Genomic DNA, 13,856 nt, shown 5'->3' with positions numbered 1-13,856 from the left:
TTAATTGAATACACATTTATTATAACTTGCATATAGCCCCACAAACACTCTGACCAGCTAGGTACAAGATTATCAACAGACAAAAAGAATACAATCATCCAACCATTGTAGAGGGCAATGTTTCTGAACATACTTTCAGATCTTGCATTTGATACCAAGTTGTCATGTAAGTGAAGTATGCTTGTCTCTCTTCAGCAGTAGCAATTTTTTAATGCTGTGTAACTTACATAAAATGACTATGCAGAAAAAGTGTCTTCTGAAAAAGAATAGCACAAGATAGCTATATTGAGGTTTTATATTTTGTGCTAAATATTTTCACACTTGTTTCCCATATGATTAATGTGGTAGCTCTAGTAATGAAAAGAGACATTTAATACCTCCTATTGTCTAAGCCTTTCTTAGCCCAACAGCTTTCATTAAACTAGCGTAGGTGTACATGTATAGAAGGCTATTTTGTGTCTAATGACATACTTGTCTTTTCCTGAAGGGCTCCTAAAGATCAAGAATTAGCATTTTAAGTTACTACTGAGATGTGCTCTAGGTCAGATGGGGCCTGATTCAAGGCCCATTGCAGTCAACAGGAGTCTTTCCATTGCCTTCAAAAGACTTTGGATCAGGTTCATCACCAGGAGATGTTTTACTGAATATATACATTATAGCAGCTGAGTACTAAACACAGAAAGTGCAAAGATGAGTTTAAATAAAGAATAAGGGTCCATTAGGGATAATTGTGTTTTGTCAATTTAGAATCCCATCATGTTTCCATGGAAGCTAATGGGAGTCTTGCTATTGACCTCAAGCGAATTAACAGGCTTTTTTTAGACCAAGATTTTCAAAAATAGATGCAAAAAGTTAGGGCCCTAAAACCTTATTTAGGCCCCTAAATAAGTGACCTGATTTTTCAAAATTGCTGAGCACACAGCAGCTACCACTGATTTCAATGTAAAAATAATGACTTATTGATATGAAACTTCAGTACAGTGAACTGCTATTGAGGGTTAGATCCTCAACTGGTATAAAGTAGTGTAGCAGGGAGCTATACTGCTTTATACCAGCTGAGATCCTGACCCTACATCTTTGATGAGAGGTGGAATAACAACACCAGATCTTTCATGAGATTGTCTGGATTGGCAGATCAGCACTAGTGGATTAAGGAGACTCTACTGCACCCCTCTTAAATCCTTGTAATGAAAATTAATGTAGCTACCAAGTTAAAAAGGAGAGCTTTCCATTAAATCTTCAAACCATGGTTTCTTCTAAGTAGAGAAAGCGAAATAACTACTACATGGTACAGTAAGGCTCTGCACTCTAGTGCTGTAGAAAGGAATAGATTTTCTATGACAATGTTGTAATCTCTTTGTTGTGAAGTCCTGCGCGGCTTCTCACTGGCGCACATAATCATCACTGATTGTTGCAAGGGATCACAAAAGAGATCTTTGGTCCAAAGAAGATACCCCTGAAAGAAATAACCTTACAACTTAAATACATGGTAATCATAAGTTATCAGAAGCTCTAAAATGAAACCCATCTACAATTACTTTTTTTTTTAAACACCAACCTCAATAAGCACACAAGCTTCAGTCTGTGAGTAAACACCAAACTTCTGAAGGTGGAAGTCCTACCTACACTGAAGTCAATGGTAAAACTCCCAAGGACGTCAGTGGGGCTAGGATTTCACTCTGCTGGCATAACTTCAGTTTTATTGAGGTAAATTCCAAAAAAGATTCATAGAAAATGTGCACGTATGCAGTTGAGTGAAGCTTTTGTACTGAGCTCCGAGATGGGGCCTTTTGTGGTATGCAAAGAGGTAATTTTTTGCACTTTATTCCAGTAAAAGGCTTTTTTTGTCTAAGATTTTGAAGCCTTATTCTGAGTTAGCAAGCAAATACTGTGCCTTACTTACATACCTGCAGTGATTGTGGAGGGAATGGGAAATATGAAAAGTTTCTCTTTTTTATTTATGAAAGTTGCAGTTAAACCATGGCCCCTAGTTTAAAAAAAAGTGGCTTCCTGGCAGAGCGATTTTCCATGAGAGGTTCCTGACTTTGAAATTCATTTCCAGATAGCTTGGGTCTACCATAGCCTGATTTATTAACCCTTCAGACATGCTGAAAAGCTTCTCTTTAGGATATTTCAGGAGAGAGTGGTTTCAGAAATACAGGTGATCAATGCAGGGGTCATCCAGGTTAATATAATGGCAGGAACTTATTACGGTGGCATAGTAAGGACAGGCTAATATGATTTTATTCTTTGTAAGTTTTAGTTATCCTAGAGCACTTGGAGCACAGAGCTTGTACTTTAAAGTTGAATGAAATAATAAAATGTTTGTTAGGAAGTACTCTTACAAAGCAATTAAATTGGATACTGGTGGTGTAGGGAAAAATATGCCTTTATAAACCTAATGAATAGAGCTGAGTGGAAGATGGAAATTCTGTGTAACAAAGTACTTTGAAATTTGGCTTTGTTCAGAATTGGGAAAAAATTTGAAAACTCTGAAATTCTTCCCAGAAGAAAATTGAGGAAAAAAGTTGTTTTGGATGAATCAAAACATTTCATTTCTATTTTGGCTTTTTAAATTTTTACTATATAGTATACAAAATAAAGATTTTGAAATGAATTAATTTCAAAACAAAAAAAATATTTCAATCCAAAAATGATGAAACAGGATGTTTAGACAGTATCAGAATTATTTCCCCAATCATTTTGGTGAAATGGACATGATTTCTCAGATCATTTAGATTTTGACTGAATTGCGTTTTCTGATAGAAAATTGCTCCACCAAAGTTTTTTACAACAAGCTCTGCTAATGAACATTGACAATACTTGTCACTACCCTTCAGCTTTGATGCACAACACTGTGGCACTACAAGTAGATATGGGAGAAGTGTTGGAGTTTTTAGGTGATTTCTGAATCCTTTTCAGTTCAGCTTTTTTCCCATTCACTTTTCTGCGGACTTTTTATTGTAAATGTCTCTCTTGAAATAGTTCCACTTATTCCGATGAAATATGTGCACCCACTAATATACAGGGACAATTAAATATTTTGCTATGCAGCAGCATCTTCAGGGCTGTCTGATTTCTTTGAAAAAAAACCTGTCTTCACTAACAGTGCTGAAATAATTGGCCGAAAATCAAGGGATTATATATGAATTAGTCCAAAGAGCCCAATTTTTATATGTCCTGGATCAAGTAAATAAAGAACAATGGGCAAAATTCATTCTAGAATAAACCCACTGAAGTAAATAACGTTACATCCAGTCTGTAGTTGGATGTGTAATTTACTATGGTAAGCAAACACAATGTCAGCCTTCCCCTTAAAAGAGCAAATCAAGTGATATAAGAAAATGGCTGAGTCTTGGTCTAACCTTTAAGCTTGATAAAATGTTTGATTTCTTTAAACAGGAAGATATGGTCCCTTAAGTAGCAGTCATACTATAGTGAAAACTGAGTATTTGTTAATTTCATATAAATATGTACAATTCTATATAACAGAAAGTTGCCTTACTTTGGGCAGCAGAGTAATTCGTTAAAATTGCAGTAACAGATCATCTCACAGTGCTGCCCTTCCCAGAAGTGATCATGAAGATTACCATCAATCTGTTGAAGACTGGCCACACCTTCTGGCATGCTGTGACAGTTGCGATCTTTTAGCACTTTCTTGTAACAAGAGAGTCGACTGAAAGGCATCATGTTAGTACCAAGCAGCATGCTCAGCAAAACAAGAGCTGGTAGAATCTTTGTTGTCATCTTTGCAAAGCTCACTTTTGACAGGCGTGCTAATGAGAAAAGAGGCACATTAGACATGTATTGATGCTGAATTAGATCAGTTTGTGTGCAGGTTGCTTAATTCATTTCTCTAGCTTTATCCTGAGAGTTCTTGGGAGTTGGCCCTGTGCGCTGGAAAGCATTGTCTCTCCAGAGACAGCAGGTATTGCTGCTCCACTGTTGTGAAGTTAACTTTCACCACCCTCTCTGCATCCTGTTCTTATGTCACATGAATTGAACCTTTTGTTGCCAGCAGTTTTGTTGTTTTTTTGGCTTTTCTCCTTCAGGAAATTGCTTTGGGAGAATTTGACTAGCTCGCTGGTATGAATGAATGCTTACTCTCATGTAGTTGTGTATGTTTGGAGCATAGCAGCATTAACAAAGCAGTGTGGAAATATTTGGACACATTTCCCCAGTTTCTGGATGCTTTTGGGTCTTTTAAATCACTTAAAAATTATGACGACTCTACTGAAATCTTTTCATCCTTATTCTACCCATTCCTCGCAAATGTGGGAGAAACTACATGCTAGTAGGACATGCTAAATATATTTGGGAAGGGGGAACCTCATTGACTTAGTCCAACTGTAGACTTCTGGACATGACTAGTTTAATTTTTCAAGAAAGTGAAGGGCCAAGCATAGCAGAGGGAGTTCAGGCTCTTCACAGCACTAACAGTGCACCTCTGTCTTGACTTCCAACACTGCCTGCTTTTCTAATCCAGCATCTCCATTGAACATAGACCACTGAGCATGCCACACAGAGGGCATTAGAGAAGAGCATCCAACTTGCATTCATTTGTAAATTAGGCCAGGATCTGAGCTGTGGCTCAGCCTGGGTTTTGGCAGCAGGATATTGAAAGGTGGAGAGACAGATGTTTACATTTCCTTTGCTTGATGTAAAGCTTCCAATCCTCTCTACAATTAAAGAGTGACTCTACTCTGGTAACCGACCCAGTCACATATTGCATTTTCTCACTCTATAGATCTGATTCTTGTGTGTATTCCTAGTCATATCTGCTCTACTGTCCAATAGGATTTTGTTACTTTACTCAACGCTGTAGACCCAACTCAGCTAAGAGACTATGAGATGGTTTCTAGTCTTTCTTATGTAGCTGGAAAATTGAACAGCATAACCTGAAGATCATGGGATAATTGGAGATCAAACTTAATCACTAGAATATTTATAATGTATGATGTTACAGAATGCATATGTTACAGAAGCGAAATTCAGTGAACTGTTTTTCTGGTTTCCATTAAATTTTGCAAGAGGGCAAGAAGTCTCAGATATATCTGTCTCAGATCTTGTAAAATTTCAAAGATAACTGCATCTCGAATTACATCCAGAACTGAACTGGCAGCCTGTTCAAAATATAGTGCAGAAAGACCTGCACAGCTATGTCCTGCATCAGCTAATGGGTCTGTATGTCCTACAAAGCCATCCCTTAACAGTGTATTACATAATGCACCAAAGAGGAGTCTGACATGGATAACTGCAACAAGTTCACCATCAGTAAGAAAAGGTCGTAATCTTCTGGTCAACTGTAGACAGAATACAGCACTACAGGGCGTTGACACTGCATGACAATTCATTTATATATGTTATAACCTGTCTGGCATATCTAGTATTCAAATGTTTACTCATTGTTTCTCTTCCACAGAGGCATGTCCTCTTTGAATCCTGTTTCTATTTTCACAGATACTAATTTACATAAAACAATTAATCAAAGAGATTCCTTCAAAAGGTTTGTCCTTGAGGAGATGTTATTTATTTTCAGATGGAAGACTGCCAAGGGGAGTGTCCAAGATCCTGGAGGATATAGTTTTGTCAATACAGCACTCTACTGTGTGGAAAGATGGTAGTGATTGAGGTACCCAGCAAGGTGGAATGTTGCATAGCTGATGAAAAGCTGCTGGATGGGTGTGTGGGTGGGTGGGTGCGTGTGTGTGCGTTACAAAATATACTCTGATCTTCTCTGCCATCACCAAGTGCAGAGAAAATTGTGTTGACACCTATCCACTCACTGAAATTTGATGAACAAATGTCACACAGATGAGTTGAAGAACAGTTACCAATAAGCAACCTTTCTTTCTGTGATATGTCTTTTTCCTGCCTCATTAAAAGGCAGCAATGTCAATTGCACCAAGCTCCAACAGGTGCAATCTATCAAGACTATTCAGTTTCACTTTCCAACAGGAATAAAATCCTCTGAAAGTATTTGATGCAAACTGCCCACATTTGCATAGGTCCTTTTTGATAAAATACTCCATTAATGGCATTTGACATGACATTGGTGAAACAATTTAAGATGGGGAAACAAGAACAGTGTCACAAGAACAGCTTTAGTTTTGTGTATGACTGGAGAATAGACAATTCGAGGAGAAGATACCCTGATGAATGAGGAATCATTGTACAGTTAACAGTGAGTTCCTAAATTTTTGTTTTGCCAGGCAATTTGGCACTGCATATTCTTTGGAACGGTTAGATCCACAGGGAGATTTAAAAAAAAATGTTTCTGCCTCAGTGGCCAAAACAAACAGAGCTATGTTTCTTGAGGATATTCATACTGCTGTAAGTCCCAAGCAAGCAGCTGCTGGGTCAATAATGAGCACTTGTGGTATGGGTACGTGATAGAAATAGGGAAAAATGTAAGTGAATGAAACTAAAAATGTAGTTCAGTATCTTTCCTTTAAATCACTTTCTGAGCCGTTCATTTTTGGAAACAGGTGTGCAAGCTATACATATACTGAACTTCAAATTTACACATACTTATAGTTATTTGTCAAGCATTCTATAGTGTCTTCAGCTGCTTGATCTTGAAAATGAAAGATATTTCACTGTAACTGGTTCTCTGTCTTCTTATGGTCCTTTACAGTCCCACAGCAGGTATATCCTATGTTAACAGACTAATCAATAAAGTTCAAAGTGCAGTAATAGTTTTATTACAATGCAGATAGTGTATTTAGATATCTTCACAATGGGTGTTCAGTTCAAAAGTTAAAAGTAACTCTGTTAGCAGCACCATTCAAGATAAAAATTTCATCGCATCATTTAACAGTCACTTGTTAAACTTCCCTAGTCCAAAATACCTCCAAAAGGCTGAGATGATGACATTTACTCTTTAGGCTCGCAGCTTATTAGCTGCATCCATAAGAAATCATTAAACAGCATCTGCAGAATTGCGGTATCACTTGATATGACTGTGTGAGTTTTAGAATTAAATAAGTTTGGAAGAAGCATTTCTCAAAATTAAAAAAACAAAACAAAAACCGAAAAGCCTGACTTCTTTTGCCTGAACAGTCAGTACATTGTGAACCATGGTGAAGACAGCGGTTACTTCACTGAGGATGAATTCAGTGAATTACCTCTTTGTAAAACCCATCAATACTATGCTTCTTTCCAGGAATTGGGTTGTCATTAAGACCCATTTAGTTTCCTTAAAGACAGCGGTTCATTGTGAAAACATTTCTCTTCGCATCCACCAGTTTTTGCAATAATGTTGAATGCATGAAAGTAGAGGGCAATAGTGGAAGACTTACTATGACCAGTTGTAACATCCAACTTTATAAAGAAGAGTAACAAGTTAAAATTATATTTTTCTTTAGCTGAATAAATTAAACTGGACTTAATCTCCTCACATCTGTCCTATAAAGCATCATTTGCTCACATCAACCTTCCCAAAGTGCCTCCTGCACTTGCCATTCTTCACATGTATTTGTCTAGCTTTGCATCCTATAACTAGCACAAAGAGAACAAATACATGGGTATATTTGTAGGAGCAAAACATACCTTTCTCTTTTGCCTCTCTCTCTCTCTCTCTCTCACCTTCTTGGCAGCTGTGTCTTTTTAAATGTACAAGTTGAGAGTTGGAGCTAGAGGAGATGAGGAGAGGGAGGGCTGAAGGGAGGTGCTGTACAAATAACTCTTTGTCTACCCTGGCTCCTGTCTGCTAGTGACAGTCTCTCTCATCCAACCAGGGGCCAGGGAGTGGGCTTCAAGAACTAACTCTTTCAGTTAATTCCAACCCAGACAAGAAAGAAATGAACAGCTCCTTTCCAGCAGGAAACAACTAGTCCATACAGGATTCAAAGAGAGGAAGCCTCCTCAGGGAGTAAAATATATAACCTGCAGGAAGAAAATACCCCTCAAAGAGATTTTTTCCTCTCTGCGATGGTGAAGTATGATTGAAAAAGCATGGATGGGCTGTGTGGGTGGGTGTGTGTGGAGAAAGAGAGAGCAAAGAAGGGAGTGATGCTGCCAGGATCATCTGGATTGATAGGCGAGCCTAGTTTGGTGAACGAATGCATTGTCTTAGCACATTTTCTAGTTGTCTTTTTCCTCTCACTGTATCATTCAAATTCTCTCTGGGAGAAGTTTCATGACCAGCACTAATCAGGCAGGACAACAAGCAGTGGAAACCTAGGCAATGTTCACATGAAATAGCTTGTGCCATCCTTTGACTTCAGGGTTCTGTTTGCTCTTCTGAAATTGAACTGACTGAGAAATGTAGTAATTATTTTAACTGGATTTCTGGTAATAGATGCTATGCCATGCCTTCACTGTATTGAGTTTGTTATTGACAAAACAGTTAATCACATTGTAATGGTGAAACAACTACTTTGTCAGGCAATATTTTAGATTAGCGTATTGTGGAATAGTGCAATGGTACCCTTAAAACACTTTAATTGAGGTATTCAGAAGAATATTTGATTTAAAATGAATGAGGTTTAAATGCAATTTATTATTGGATGACAATGTAATTTAGGGGATAGATTGTAGAGCTTTAAGCCAAGACTCCTGTGCTCTAGTCCCAAATCAGCCACAATGGACATCTTGGATCTATTTTGTGGTTTCATCAAATCCTGTAATTTCTGTACTCTCCCAGCTGTTTGATGTTGGGTGTTGGCTTAGGGTAGATAAGCTGGAATTGCTGTTTATAGCCAGGTATGAGTATGTCTTCTGACAACGGTTTCTAAATCACCGTAGCCATTTCATGTTTTAGTCTTTGTGTCATTTTAGCTCCATCGATGTTTTTCAGCTTTTTAGGTATTGGTGGGGTGTCCTCATCTACTACCAGCCCAGTGGTTGCAACATTTCTTTTCTAATGTGGATCTCACTACAGTGATCCATGCTTCAAAACTAGATTACTGTAATTAACTCTATTTGAGGCTATCCTTGCAGAGTAGTGGTAGCTTCAGCAAGTACGGCATGTGCCAGCCTGTCTTTTTTTAATGCAGTGACATGTTATGGATCTGACTTTCCCTTACATTGATATAAATCAACAGGAACTTTACTGAAGTCATTGGAATTACATAGAAGTAGTTCTGAGATGAAAAGAGAATAAGTCTTGTATGTGCACATAATGCCGTTGTTGGGCACTGATTGCCTATTCACTTCTGTGTGCAATTGGAGTAATTTTGTTATGAATCATTTAGTTTTGAGAGAGATCACCTCATATTCTGTTGTGCTGTCACAAGAAATAAAAATGTATGGGAGTCTTTTTGCTGCCAGGTTCTAAGGTTCAGTTCTCTGTTGCAGGTAGAAGTGTGTTCTCAAAGGTGGGTCCAAACTTCTGGAACAGACTCCCATCACCAATCTACCAGAGCCTAGGTTTGATGAATCACATGAGAGACCTGTCTGACCAAGCCTTGGTGGCTTGCTAATTTATTTAATTAGTAAGGTGGAGAGTGGTTGTGATGGTTCTCGGGGCTCCCAGGACTGTGTCACCTTGTTACCCCCCTGCCTCCAGTGTGAGAGTGTCTTTCTTGTGGTAGCTGGGTGTGAGCTTCCCAATATCGCCAGCCTTTCAACCTATGCTAGTGCTAACATTGCATTTCAGTTTAATAATAGGTACACCCCAATCCCTGAGCCCCCTTGAATTGTTCCTCTGTGATATCGACCCCTGACACTGGCTACTAACAGAAATTCCAGATCCTTTGCATCCAAAGGTGCAGTGTAGCCCTGGTAACCAGTTTTACCTTAATCCACCACTCTTGTAAACCACACAGCACTCAGGTGAGCACTTATGGTTAAAACAAAAATAGGTCTGTTTAAGAAAGAATCAAGATTTAACTAGAAATAAGAGAGTGGTGGAAATAAACATTTATAATAAAATCCTAAAATGCAAACCTGGGTTTACGCTTATCAACAGTTACCTTTTCTAGCCGATAAAGTAGATTTTTCCTCCCAAAGAGCTGGCTGGTTGCTTATGACTCAGGATAGAAACATTCATGAAATCACTCCGATTCTACAAGGGGTTTTCCTCAATGAATGGATACAGAGTGCTTCTCCCTCCTTTGTGATATACTGAAAACAGCTTTTTGTTTCTATTCTCTGACAGGGAGAAGCCCCATCTTGTTGTAAAGTTTCTTTTTTACCTTCAAGTCATTTGATTGTTTGCAGTTGCCTCTGATGGTTTTTCTATTGAAAGATTTGGGATTGACCAAGACTAAACAACTAAGCCTTGTATTGCATTACTGCTAAACAGGGTGGGGTGACAACTGCCCCCCCTTGCCCAAATGGGTTAACGTCTCCTTGCCTAAATGGATATTATCCCCTGGTGACTAATTTCTACTCCAAGTCCATAAAGCTTACTTTCAATATAAATACATTATTCCTTAAATTTTACCTGTATATACAACTCACAAAGCGTATGAATCTTGGCAGATTACGAGCTTTCTGCAGATACTTTACATGTTACTCTTTATGGATAAATATCCTTTAAGACATATTTGGTGCAGAGTTTGTCTGGTCTGAGGTGAAAGTTTGTAAATGAATGTATGTACAATTTACTTATAATCCTGACATGAAACTCATGCATTTGGCAGGCCTGTCATGTAGCCCAGCCTCTTTGCTAAGAAGCCTCTGAGTCACAGTACAGTTATGAATGGGGAAGAAAAAAGAAAGTTCTAGCACAACTGCCAAGTTTTGTGCAGCTCTATATGTGACATTTCCTGTCATTGAGAACTGTCACTTATTATCCTTTCACGATACCTCAGAGCAGAGGCCCTGGTTTCCTCAGCCAACAGCAGCTTAGGGGTTGAAGAAACTGGGGCCTCTGGAGAACCTGGAAAAGACAATGGGGAGCAGAGTATTGGAGGGAATCAAGGCAGACTGTGGGGGAGGGAGCCTGGGGCCTTTGTATGGGGAGGCAGAAAGGGCAAGAGAGTGAGGCAGCTTAACAGAGTGAGGTGCTGGCGGGCAGAGAGTCTGGAGCGTTGGGAGGATTGTTGGGGGAAGGGTGAGGCATAGAACACGCTCCCCGCTTCTGGCCTTATTTCCCGTTCCCAAGTTTATCCACATATCTCCACCTTACCTCCCTTGTGCTTCTACTCCCACATTGTCCTTGTCTCACTCCTGCCCCCTTTCCCCTGGATGCCCCTTTTGTTCCTCTGTTTCCCCACCCCACAGCCTGCCCCTCTCCCTTTTCTGCCCCTATCCTCCTCCTGCTCCTCAGGTGAGTCTTAATAGAAACCAGCTGTTTCTTCCTCCTTCAGGCGGCCAGTGCTAGGTTGTCTGGGTACCAGCAGAGGGAGTATTGAGAGCAGAGGAGAGACAGCCCTTCTGACCTCAGTGCTGTCACTTTGTAGCAGGAAGGGACTAATTGTAGGGAAAACTCTGCTTTGTTCTTGCAGTGGTGCTGAACGTGCAAAGATCCCACTGGGATGCATGAATGCATGACAGGCCTGCCAAATGCATGAGTTTCATATCTGATGTATGCTACTTGGCTGCCCTATTTTAGTTCTGTGTGTAGACCGCCTTCTGGATTATAAGTAATTTGTGTAATGTGCTCAGATTCCACAGTGACTAACCTAGTTCTATAACTATTTTGTGACTCCTCGACGCTCTGTATATATTCTGCATTTCTAATATGAACCACAAACCCTCACATTTATTCTGAAAACACAGATCTATTCAATGCTCACCTATCACATACTGGCCCCAAACACAGACATAAACTCTCTCAATGGTCCCTTCTGGCCTTGAAATATTAATACTTCAGCTGCTCACACACTTACAGTGAGAAATACTAAGAGAAACACCTTTTATATTCCATCTCTAGGAAGGATACCACTGATCTGCTATTCTGCTACAAGCCAAACATTCTCCACTACCTTATCCACCTCTTTAGAGCATAAAGAGTGTTGTTACCCTTGCACGTTAGCGGGTATAATCACTGTAGCCTATTGTAACTGAATCTAAGATACTACAAGTAGATCTAATTCTCTGAAACTTTAGGGTGGGGAGGGGAGATTCATTTATACAGAACTCCAGGTATCATAATTTTGCACAGGTCCAGTGAAACATTTGGATATTCAGTGCTTATCTCTGGTAGCAATGTTGGGTGCCCCAGTGTACATAGGACATCAACTGCTGCCGCCATTTTAAGCAGATGTCAGTTAGACTTACTCTCAGCAGGGTAGATGACTTGGTGTTTAAAGTGGTGGCTGCAGCCCAGGTGCCACTTAAGTGCTGTGTAATTCAGAAACCTTTTTCAGCACACAGCTTTGTCTTATAAACATAAGAACAATGTTGCATATTCTTATATGCTCATATGATCGACATACAACTAAATCCCACCATGTGTATTATTTCAGGCACACTTAAATCTACCCCTTTACCATGGTTACTGGTTCTCTACAGTATTGCAGTGTTCGCAGAGAAGAAAGTGTAGCAAAGTTCATGATGAAACTGCGTGATATGCCCCATCTACCGTTAACTAAAGACTTGTTTAATCCACCACATAGTCGTCTGACCTCACAGCGCCCATTGTGGATAAGTTCACTAGGTGAGGGATTTATGGTAGAGGACGCGTGGTGAGCTTTGTGGCTGCAGAGAAAGTGACAAATAATTATCTTTTCTCGGCCTCCCCCTCGTCAACCCGGGTTCGATTTACCACAAAAGCAATGGAGTCTTCTGAACTGGTTTCGTACCAGATATGGAATTTGTGCTGCAGTTGACGTTCGGTGGCATTTTAGAGACAGTCCACTATGCTGATGTGGGCATCCACAAACCACAACACATATTGTTGAGAACTGCAAAATGACTCATCCTCCGAAGGTCTTTGTGCCTTGAACATTGCTGATAAGAACACTGTGGCTTGGCTTGACTGGATTGCATATGCCAAATAAATAAATATGTTCACTTTTAACTATTTACATTTCAACTCATTTCACAGTTATTGACAATGTCTACTGTAGCCCCAATATCAGCATCCACAAGGTGGACTCATTTGAGTTTTCTCTTGAAAACACCTGATCTTTGGTATTTGTTAGAAAATGAGAGTAGGCAGAAGGTAGAGTTGTCCTTAGACTTCTACTGTGTACTCTCTGCATACTTGTCCCTGCCTGTCATCTTTTGTCTCTGTCATTAGATACTGGTTGTAATCTCACTGGCTAGTCTGGCTGGAGTTCTGGGAATTCTTTGGTGCCTCTTTCATAATGTTAGGTTTGTTGTCGCTGCTGTTCAGTTTGTTCTGTCACCTTTTCCACTACTGCTGATTCAAAAGCATATCTGCTATAGGTAGTAGAGTCCATGTTTGGCGGGACAGGAGGCACAATACGGGACTATTGTCCAAGCTTTCTGTTGGTGTATTTCTCCAATCCAGTAACACTGTCCATGGGTCTTTATTATCCCAGTATGCCATTTGTAATGGTTTCTTCGAAACTGTAAGAGCTGTTTCCGCTTTCCTATTAAACTGGCTGTGATGTGGAGTTTTGTAAAGGGGCTGCTCAGTGCACAAGAAACACACTTACTGAACGTACTACAGGCAGGGAAACTGCTGTTTTATTCAAATACAATATACTTCTGATTATGTGGATAGCCTGGGGGACAGCATTTTGTTTGGGTAATCGAGAAGGAAGGAACCATTCAGCAGCGGGGTGGCCTGCTCTGCTGGTGGGAGCGCCTCCTCCTCGCAGTTCTCGCAGGAGGGGAGGGAGTCTCTGCTCTGCCCCACTCCCTGCCATGACAGTGGGGCTGCAAAGGGCTCCCTGTGCTGCAGCAGGGCTAGTGGCACCCGTTCCCTGCATGCACAAGGTCTGGGCAGAGCAGAGACTCCGGGCAAGGGCTCTGCTCTGCCCTGCCAGGATTGC

At 40.0% G+C, this 13,856-nt stretch overlaps 1 protein-coding gene across 1 annotated transcript; it reads right to left on the bottom strand.

Annotated features, from left to right (window-relative positions):
- SCRG1 (stimulator of chondrogenesis 1) lies at positions 1-7,588 on the bottom strand. Its single transcript, XM_067551721.1, has 3 exons — positions 7,552-7,588; positions 3,506-3,776; positions 1-1,456 (listed from the first exon to the last, which is right to left on the bottom strand). Exons 2-3 carry the CDS (start codon positions 3,745-3,747, stop codon positions 1,402-1,404), a joined length of 297 nt encoding a protein of 98 aa, XP_067407822.1. The 5' UTR covers positions 3,748-3,776; positions 7,552-7,588; the 3' UTR covers positions 1-1,401.
- Positions 7,589-13,856: the final 6,268 nt, after the last annotated feature.

The sequence above is a fragment of the Emydura macquarii genome, unplaced genomic scaffold (genome assembly GCF_026122565.2).
Source record: "Emydura macquarii macquarii isolate MOO-44397 ecotype Brisbane River unplaced genomic scaffold, CSIRO-AGI_Emac_v2 contig_1363, whole genome shotgun sequence".
Classification (NCBI taxonomy): Eukaryota; Metazoa; Chordata; order Testudines; family Chelidae; genus Emydura; species Emydura macquarii.
Note: the sequence above shows the minus strand (reverse complement) of the source record. Positions and strands in the feature narration are given on the sequence as shown.